Genomic DNA, 10,506 nt, shown 5'->3' on the forward strand with positions numbered 1-10,506 from the left:
GAGTTCAATCCCAAAAAATTACTTATGAATAATTAAATATAAGAAATAATTCCAAGACCACAAGACGATGGGTATTTGGCAATATTTGAAACAGCAGTCAAAAAATCAATTAAAATAATATAAAAAAAAATTTGTTGTTGTAGTTCACTACATTTCGAAAACCTCTTTAAGTAATATTTTAAAGAAAAAATGTTCCTATTTGGCCAACAGATAACTGCTCACCCACTATGAGAATGTTGTTAGTTGCACGTACATTCGTGACCACCATGGTGAGATTTGAAGAATATCATTATAAATTATTTCCACATCCAGCATATTGAAAGGTCTTAGTTTCTGTGTTCTATTCTCTATTTTTAAGGGTCATGTAAGGCAGATAATCAAATGATGATCGAGCACCGCATTTGTTGTTGTTTTCATGATAAATCAATAAATTGAAAGCAACAACAAACAAGAGTCTGTCGCTAAGGGTAACCGACGAACCGATGATTATATGATCCCCTGATTAACCGACGATTATAATGCCTAACTGGTTTTTAACCCAATCTGCTTTGTGATAATAAATGATATTGTATTATTAAACAAAGTCCCGACAAAATTGTGTTATCAGAACACAACACTATTTAGTCTTTGGATCAAATCATTAATTCATTTATCATTCATTCCTTTTTGCTTGGCTAGCAAATTATTGAAATGAAGACAATTGAACTAGAATCTTTTAGGAGTGCAACCCTCCAATAAATTAAAATAGCTTTTTTCCTTCCGCTATATAAACGGAAACTGATTATATAGCTGAACTGTAGGCCTCCTTTTTCATATTTTTTTTTCAAATTACTCGTTAATGGTCAGAAGAAACCATTCTCTTCAACGTTATAAATAGTTTTTAAATTATGTTATACATTAACAATGGTAAAAGTTTTACTAAAACTTGTTTATGTCTTAAAATTTATATCTGCTGCTTCTACGTACATACGAACTTCATAAAATTATATAGATTTAGATGTATCAAATTCATGCATTTTATAAGCGGTTAAGTTGAATAATTGACCCAGTATTGATATAGATTGGGTTATTGCTTTAGAATACAACGGAATTGATTGTTTTTATTTTTGAATTCACACATTGTGATCATTTTATCTTATTTACTATATCTCCAGTTAGAAAATTAATCTAAGTCTTCACTTTGCTCAAATGATAAAAGTAGTCTGTATTTTTCCCAGTTTTTCAGATTTTAAAAAGAGGTATTATTGCCTGTTCAAATTAAATAAAAGGAAGTGAAATGATTAGGAAAACATTGTAAATATACAAACGGGAGTTCCCAAATTTTAATATTTTTGGTGTGTATATATTTTAATAACTAAGTTTTAGCTACACATCCGTCATCTTTGGATAAGAGTGGTACTTTTCACATTTTCTTGAAAACAAACTGTTCGCATCTGGTAAAGAAATAGTGTGGCTAAAAGGAGGTTATGTATCTTACGTCGTACTCCTGTTTTATTTATGTAATTGTAAATATTTTATGTATTATCATCTATAAAAGTATGGTTTATAGAAGAATAAAAACATTTTTTTAAGTAAACAAGTGGTTTTAAACATAAAAAAAACTACAGTTATTGTTGATGCCAGAAAGTGAAATAAATATCTTTATTGTGGAGAAAGAGTATTGCTAGAAGTGGGACCATTGTTATTGTCAATTAGTAAAGTTATTTTTTGTGTTACTGTTTATTCATTATATATGTCATACATATATATCATATATAAGACTTGTTACTCCTTTCAACTGGATGCTATCGGCTCACAATCGGAATCGGTGTAGATATTTCCACAATTATGACATACCGGACATCTATTATGGTGTGGTCGAGTATGTAACTGCGTAACATCGGTTTACAATCAGGAATGGTAGTGCTTGCAAATAGTTCCAGTAACTTGAAAGAAGTGCTTTTATTAATTAAATAGTTATAATGCATTAATAATAAATAAAGATGCTTATACATGGAAATAAGGTTCTTCAAGTCATTTCGGGAAACTTCAGCCCATCAAGATGTTGCCTGCTGATGTGACTGCTAGTATAGAATATTAGTTATTAATATGTTGTTTTTAAGATATTGAGGCGTTATGAAAAATCTTTTTGCAGCTTTTTTTTTCTTGATTCTCAGCTTGTATATAATTTTCTTTTAGAACTCTTTCATTTATTGTCTCTAGATAAAAAATTCTCAGCGTGTAAAATAATAATTAATTAAAGCTTGTTATTGTTCAATTATGTGGGCCTTGTTTTATAGTCCATATAAAGGAACCATTTAAAATACTCTGCTATAACTTCGAGTTTATATAATTATATATATTTGTTAGTATCTTTTTCTCGTGCTTTTTCATACTAATCCATTATTCATTTTTTTTACCATCCAGTTTATTTACTAATAATAGATGCTCAACGTAGAATTCGATACAGTTTCAACTTAACTATATATATTATAATGCGAACTAATTGTATAGGTATATTGATTAAATTTACTAAATTTGATTTTTAATTTTTTAATACTGATCAAAGCGCTGTTTGATATCATTCGACGTCTTCTATAACATTTAATGTTTACCTCATTTGAGTTTGTATAGATTTCACCTGGTAGATTCCAATATTTAACATACGCACTGTCATGTGATATCGTCTGAGAAATGTGATTAAAATATGATCTAATAAATATGATATGATTTTTGATTATATTAAAAAAATTGATTGGTATATTCTATTTTTGTACACAAATTCTATATACATTCATGTGAAAAACTTTCTATGGTTCTTAATTTTAGCAATGAATAACAAGTTAAACTTTTAACCTTAATTAAAGTTAATAAAAGATTAACGTTAATAAAAACTATAATAACAAAAAAAAATTTACAGAGTGGTATGCTTAAAAATAATTACAAGACTTTAAAATGCAATCCATAAAATTTTTAATTTTTTTTCAAATAATTCTCCTATGTCATTCTATAAGAGGCGATGGAGATAGGTTTGTAGTTTAAAATTCAAAAAGTTTCATTTTATAAAGAATTAAACCATTTTAGCAATAAATGGGCTTGCACATCTCTAGACCTATGTATACTGGACCCAGCATCGAATATTGGAGATGCAATTCGATTTGAAAGTCAACATGATTGCCGATTGTCATGTGGTCGATATGGAGCCATATGGCCTATGCCGACTGGAGACTGCAGTATATCAAATGAGAGAGTCCGTTTCGATCCGTGGAAAGTACGTTTCAATGTTGTTGCGCCAACTGCTGCAACAACACAGTTTATACGTGAAACAAATCGTATATTCGTTAGTAATATTTTAAAGGAATGCGTACGAAACTGTACGCTTGACAAGGGAAAAGAGATACTCGTGAAAGCCACGATTAACTCAACTAGTCTTAGTTTGGATTGGAACACAGATGAGTCGTATACATTAAGTATACGTACAACAGGTAAGTGAAAAGAATAATTAATTATGTCAAAAATATATTATTATTAAAAAATATTATAAATGTTGTCTATATAACAAATTTTTATAGCAAAAACAAAAATTTTTATGAAATTATTTTCTAATTTTTCATTTTTCTTTCTAAAATTAGCAGACACATTTTTTATTGCCTATTATTATCTATATTTTATTTTCTTCATTTCTTTCAGTGCAGTCAGCTGGAAAATTGAATATTGTTTATTTTAATATATATGCTTCGCTGAATTAAGCAAGGTGAAAAATTTTTTTTTGTATTTTTCAGGGGCGAGATATTTTCAACTTCTATAAAATTCCATTTAAGGACATTAATATCATTTATATATGCGTTTTGAGTGGAGAATGATATATCTTATAATAGGATAGTTTTTGTCACAATATAATAACTATCTCCCTCCTTTATGGTGCAGCTAGTTGCCAGTGTTGGTTTTTCAAATAAAACCCTTCCTCTTTTTTCTATACTTTATGTTTTATTTTTAATTCAGAACATTAAATTTCAGTAGATCCACTCCCACATTATTTACCTCCAGCTTGTCTACCTCATTCTTGCTTATTGGAATTCATTTTTTTATCATCTACATGGCTAGTCCCCCGCAGTTGGGAATACTTTACACATACAGTCCAATAGGCGTCACTTAATATTGTATATTTGTTAGTTCCACGTTCTTGCGTATAACTTAAAAGCTATTATCTAGGATTTTTGGACAAGTAATTCTTCTTAGCAATTTCAATTCCTCACATTTCTTAAAATCTGCATCAAATATTCAGGTTTCGTATATCTTATTATTAATTCTGTTCTTAATATATATCTTGCATAGGTCCTACACTAGTTTCAATTGGTCGTTAGAACTTATTTATGAAATGGATTGCGTTTTCGCTTTCATTCATTGGTCTAATTAATCATTAACTAACCATTAGTCTAATTAACTAAATGTAACTTCAATGAGGTGTTTATAGAGTAGATACGGTTATATCTATATTAATGTTGATAGTAGCCAGGTGATAGACCATAAAAGACTGGTTTCTCATAAGTTATATAAAATTTAAACCATTATTTTTATAAACTTCACTAAAGAACTTTTTGTATATCCATTGATTTCCAAAGTGAAGTGCTGTTTTAGTGGCAGTTAAGTTAAAATAACGTATATATTTCAAGGAACTAAAATTAGGAAAATGTAGCAAAAATAATACAATATAAATAATGTGATACAAATTTATAATTAATGAATATATACTACTTATTGCAGCTACTGCAACTTTCGTTGATATAAAGTCGGTAACAGTTTATGGAGCAAGACATGCGTTTGAGACCCTTTCAAATTTAATAACTGGAAGTGTGAGGTAAATTTTTTAACTGATATTACGTATAATTTATATGTTAATTATTCATACATAAATTCAATAATAGCAATGGACTATTGATGACTCAAGCTGCTCGAGTTATCGATAGACCCATATTCATGCATAGAGGTGTTTTATTGGATACATCAAGAAATTATATGCCGCTACGTATCATACGTAATACTCTTGATGCGATGGCTGCATCAAAACTAAATGTATTCCATTGGCATGTTGTGGATACACACAGTTTCCCATTAGAAATTACACGTGTTCCTGAATTGCAACGGTATTCATACATATAAAAAATTTTATATTTCATATACTTGATATATTTTTGCAACTAGTTTTGGTGCTTATTCCAATGAACATACATATTCTCGAACCGATACCCAAAATCTCATAAAATATGCACGTTTACGTGGTATTCGAGTACTGATAGAAATCGATGGACCTTCACATGCTGGTAATGGTTGGCAATGGGGTCCTATGAGTGGAATGGGTAACTTAGCTGTATGCATAAATAATACACCATGGCGTCAATATTGTGTGCAACCACCTTGTGGTCAATTGAATCCATTAAATGATAATATGTATTCGATAATGAAAGAGATTTATGAAGATATTGCTGAAGTTGGAGCTCCTGAAGAAACCATACATATGGGTGGTGATGAGGTTTACATACCTTGTTGGAATAATACAAAGGAGATAACACAAAAAATGATTGATACTGGCTATGATTTGAGCATGAAAAGCTTTTTTAAGTTGTGGTCAAATTTCCATTTAAAAAATTTAGAATCATGGGATGATGTCAATCAGCGACAATATCCACGTTTGCAATCACCAAAATCGGTGATTGTATGGTCAAGTCATTTAACTGAACCAAATATAATTGAAGAATTTTTACCTAAGGAGCGTTTTATTATACAAACATGGGTTGATTCGGATGATACCATAAATCAGGATTTAATGAAAAGAGGTTATAATATTATTCTTTCAACTAAAAATGCTTGGTATTTGGATCATGGTTTCTGGGGTCGTACACCATACTATAATTGGGCGACAGTATATAATAATCGAATTGAACCTAACACAAAAGTGTTAGGTGGAGAAGTTTGCATGTGGAGCGAATATGTAGATCAAAACTCCGTTGGTACGTATTATTGTATGTTTATTAGAGTTTTATGTTTTTAATTATTTAGTTTAAAAAGCTTAAAAAAAGTAATTGAAAATGTCGAATAACTACTGCTGAAAACTTTTCCCTCCTTTCCGGACTCCAATCTTATTAAATGCGATTCAGATGAACCATCAAGAGTCGAGCTTCCTTCATTTTCTTCTATAATGACCAACTTTTCATGTATTCTTCAACATTGTTCAGTTTGACTAATGTCAAAAATATTTTATCCGTTCTTAGGTTTAAAAAATCACCGCTATACATTAGAAAAACGTTAAATGGATATACGTTATATCTGCGTAAAAATGATTGAAAATTATAATTGATTTTATTTCCTTTTCAGAGGCTCGAATATGGCCACGCGCAGGCGCTGCAGCAGAACGTTTATGGTCAAATCCGAAAACCTCGAATATTTTGGCTCAAACGCGCTTCTATCGCTACAGAGATCGATTAATTGCTCGTGGTATAAGACCAGATGCTGTTATACCAAAATGGTGCGTTCTAAACGAAGGACAGTGTCTGTAGTGAAATTATTTTCACAAAAAATTTAGTATACTAACTAAGAATCTTAATAGCCTTAAAGGATTAATAAAAATATAAAAAGTCAATGGAAAATGTATTTCTTTTATTTTATATATAATAGTGTTAAAAAAAATTTTATATACAAATATGTATAAAGTTGAGTATTGTAGCTATTTTTATAGTTCTACTTAATATAACCTTGATCAATGGCATGTTTTAATATTTGTGCTATACGTTCGCGCTTCTTTGCCTCTTTAAATGGCGTTATATTCCAAACATCAGTAAGAACAGCATTCTCTTTAATTTCATCTAAGTCAGCAACTTCATCATCTTCAATTAAAGACATAGGTAGAGATTCAATACCCATGCCACAACCAAAACGTGCAAAATTTTGCAATTCATTTAGTAATGCTTGCCAGGATAATACGGCTTCCGGATCGGCGCCTAAATCAGCAATTATGGCACTAGCACTTTTATGATAAGCCTGGAGTTATGTTAAAAATATAATTGTTAATAAAAATGTACTTCAAAAATAAATGTTAATATAAATACGTACCTCAAGTAACTCCAGATAATGGTTATCACGTAACTCTTCACTAGTACACGAATAAATAAAGAATGATATATCCAAAGCGAGTGAACCGCAACGCGCTAACTGAAAGTCGATGATTTTAATTGCTTCGGGCTTACCATCTTTTGTGTATGAAGTTAAAAAGTTTGGAGTCCAGCAGTCCCCATGTCCAAAAACGCTTAATTTACCTAAACAATATATTGTAAATAAATTAATTTATATTTTTAAATATTATATCAATATCATTCGAGTTAATCGAATCTTCGAGCAGTTTGATGTTCGAATATGGTTGGGTTGGAGTACCGTGATTCATACTAAAATGCTCAAAGATTTCGATAAAATGAAATCCGAGTATTTTAATGTTCGAGTATGTTTAGATTGGAGCACAGCATGTGGGCGCTTCGAGTAGCTCGAACTTTATCGAGCACTTTAACCATTTTCGAATGTTTAAGGTCTTCAATCAAAATATTAGAATTTGAGTACACTTGATTTGCTTCATAATCGCATGCTCGAACATTTTAAAGGACTCATTAATATTATTGAAGTATGGTGCCTTATTAAAATTTTACTTTTGAATAAGAGTATACGTACTTTTTGTGGATACTAGACTAATTAGATCATCGTAGAGTTTTGGTTGTAAAAATTTATTAGCAATTGTTTCATATTTGGATTCTGGATATGTTTTCGAAACAGCATCGTTGGCAACATTACAAGCAAGTTTTAGAAACCCTACGTACCAGTTACGATATTTCTCATCATAATAGGTTTCCTGTGTAAGAATTAGATATATTTAATTTTATCACTTGTTTTTTTAGACAAAAACAACTCATACTTCTAAATGTTTTGAAGTCTCTTCAAATTTTTGTGGATCTAAAGCTTTTAATGCTAATGTAATACCGTGGAAGCGTCCCAGTGTACGCATTGTTAATAAACACTCCTCCAAAGTTATATAGTTCATTCTGCAAAATTTGAAAAAAAATCGAATATATTAATTGCTTAAGTATTAAATTATAATACTTTTTACCTATTTGGTGAACCATATCCGGAGAAGCTCACATCTTCCAAAGCAACAAAGTCATTTTCTCCATCGCAATGCGAAGCATAACAAATAGGATATTCAGTAAAGGGATTTGTAGGATTTCGTTTAGCTTGGAACTCCTCCCAAGCAGGTACAATATGAGTATAAAAATTAATTTCATTTCGAAAGAAAACTACCGAACGAAAAAGTTTACGTCTAGCAAGATTATCGGGCATTGCCTTTACAATCAAATTAACTTCAATTGTTGATCTGCAAAGATAACATATGGTATTTTGATATATAAAATAAACTTTTATTAAATAGTATGTCGGTTTACCCATTGCCTTCGTTAACACCATAGACACACAGCCGAAACACCTTCGAAAGATATGAATCACCTTTTTTAAAACCCTTACCAAACTTAAAGGAAGTATGTTTGGTGCCTCCAGCTTTTTGTATTATAGCATCGAGCGTTGACTCAGTGAAGTGTGTAGAAATATCTGTTAGACTCATTATGTGGTTCTATGCTTAGTAACTGAAAGTAAATGAATGATTTGAAAAAATATTAGTTCTGCTTATTTTACTAATTTCGTTTTATCAATTTTATATTATCAACAGCGTAAACAGATAACAAATAAGTTAAATAGTAAAACAATCACTCTAATCTGAAGTATTATCGAGAGCAATGCTGTTATGTATGCAGCACTGTTCAAATATTTGTCTGAAACTCAACATAGTCATTTCCTTGGTTAATAAATAATATTAATAAAAACAATTGATTATAATCTTAATATGATATTTTTTAAACAATTTGAATGCTTTTAATTAATGCTTAAATAAAAATGTCTACAAAGCAACAAAAATTTCGATAGGCATGTGAAAAATAGAAAAAAGTTCTGAAAGTCAAACAACTTGCACTAAGCCATCTAATTATAATAATCTAAGAGAATCTTATAGAGAACGGGGACTTTTTTATTTTTGAAAATAAGCAGAAAATTTTATAAAGAAAATTCATTAATTTATAAGATTTTCTGTGATGAAGATAATCAACTGATAATAACAATCATTACTATAATGTTAATAATCAGTTTGATGTACCTCTGACGATCTTTCAATACGTCTATATACATTTTTCATGTATTTTTGCTGTGAAAATTGTACTGATTTACGAATATACAGAATGCGTCTGAATACTTCATTTAAAATTTATAATTACATTCAATGATATTAAACAGTAAAGTCCCTAAATAAAAAAAAATATGTCAATTTATTATTGTTACTATAACAAAGCACATAAGTGCTATAACTGCACTAATTTTATGTCAATTTATTATTGGCACCATAAAAAGCACATAAGTGCTATAAAAATGCACTAATTTTATCTATTACCTTGTTAAAAAACTATAAATAAAATATCCAACATTAAAATTGATGTCGGTTTTACAATTATTTTAATACAGCTTTTGCGAAAATAAATATCTTCAACTGTTGTCTAACTTTCAGGAAATATTATTAAAATTATGTATTTGTAATTTGACAATAATAATAATATATATTTGCTTTAGAGACAATATATGATAGTTTGATAAAGGGATTTGAAACGAGTTTTTTCGGTTTAATAAATTTCGAATATATCGAATGAGAAAATTTTTACTTTAAATAAATATTGTTTTTAATAATTTAATAAATTAAAAATGTTTATAAATAAAATTTAATAATTATTTATAAACATTTTATTGAAGAATAAGCAGGTACTTTATGTACGATGCTGTACCCAAATAAGCCAATGTATTTATTTCGGTGCAGTTCCGCTTGTTGCTTCGGAAAAAACGACGGTTCGAAGTTTTGGTATAAATACAAAGATGATGGTAATGTAAAAGTTATTGATGTGAGTATCTAATATTTAGACCCGACTTATATTTTTAAAACAATAAAATAAAAAATTAAAAATAGTTTAAAATTTTATAAAATAAATAAACTAGTTGTGTAGATGATCACTTTGCTATATACATATTTAGGGGCATTTTTAACTCATATGTCACCTTAACTACGCCCACGCATTTCACATAGGTGCAAGTATTTATTCTATATATATATACTGAACTTTTTTTTTCACATCAAAGAAATGTTCCTCAGAATTGTGTGCAATATACAAGAGTTGTATTAATATATGTATATATTATTGATAATTGCCAGACCAAAGAGCTGGTTCATGCGGTCAACTATGGTAGTCCGCCACTCCTCAGTAGAACCTAACTGACAATATCGGCAGATCATCATGGCTTGCGTTATCGTCTTAAAACAATGGGTTTGTATATGAAATGTAATGTCATCTTTGTCTGTGACTCTTTAGTTTTGATTAGGGGCAGAAGGAGATTACAAAGTTG

The 10,506-nt window shown here is 29.6% G+C and overlaps 2 protein-coding genes across 2 annotated transcripts; one reads left to right on the forward strand and one right to left on the reverse strand.

The window, feature by feature from the left end:
* Window positions 1-2,869: 2,869 nt before the first annotated feature.
* On the forward strand, window positions 2,870-6,617 carry LOC119670237 (chitooligosaccharidolytic beta-N-acetylglucosaminidase-like; the record flags this gene model as incomplete). The annotated part of the gene is given in 6 exon segments (XM_038080414.1): window positions 2,870-3,008; window positions 3,064-3,464; window positions 4,744-4,837; window positions 4,905-5,123; window positions 5,182-5,987; window positions 6,352-6,617. Coding segments are annotated over 6 exon segments (1,776 nt in total). The 3' UTR covers window positions 6,534-6,617.
* LOC119670238 lies at window positions 6,613-8,655 on the reverse strand. Its single transcript, XM_038080415.1, has 6 exons — window positions 8,457-8,655; window positions 8,126-8,389; window positions 7,934-8,060; window positions 7,693-7,870; window positions 7,087-7,289; window positions 6,613-7,014 (listed from the first exon to the last, which is right to left on the reverse strand). The coding sequence occupies exons 1-6, from the start codon at window positions 8,630-8,632 to the stop codon at window positions 6,715-6,717; spliced, it is 1,248 nt and encodes a 415-aa protein (XP_037936343.1). The 5' UTR covers window positions 8,633-8,655; the 3' UTR covers window positions 6,613-6,714.
* Window positions 8,656-10,506: the final 1,851 nt, after the last annotated feature.

Source organism: Teleopsis dalmanni, chromosome 1, assembly GCF_002237135.1.
Source record: "Teleopsis dalmanni isolate 2A chromosome 1, ASM223713v2, whole genome shotgun sequence".
In the NCBI taxonomy this organism is placed as follows: Eukaryota; Metazoa; Arthropoda; class Insecta; order Diptera; family Diopsidae; genus Teleopsis; species Teleopsis dalmanni.

What these genes read in the sequence shown, in the direction of transcription:
- LOC119670238 (XM_038080415.1), bottom strand. Translation starts at nt 8,632, where the DNA reads ATGAGTCTAACAGATATTTCTACACACTTCACTGAGTCAACGCTCGAT. An exon ending in GGATATGGTTCACCAAATAG is followed by an intron (nt 8,061 to 8,125) that starts GTAAAAAGTATT and finishes CAAATTTTGCAG; the next exon opens with AATGAACTATATAACTTTGG. An exon ending in TAGTCTAGTATCCACAAAAA is followed by an intron (nt 7,290 to 7,692) that starts GTACGTATACTC and finishes TATATTGTTTAG; the next exon opens with GTAAATTAAGCGTTTTTGGA.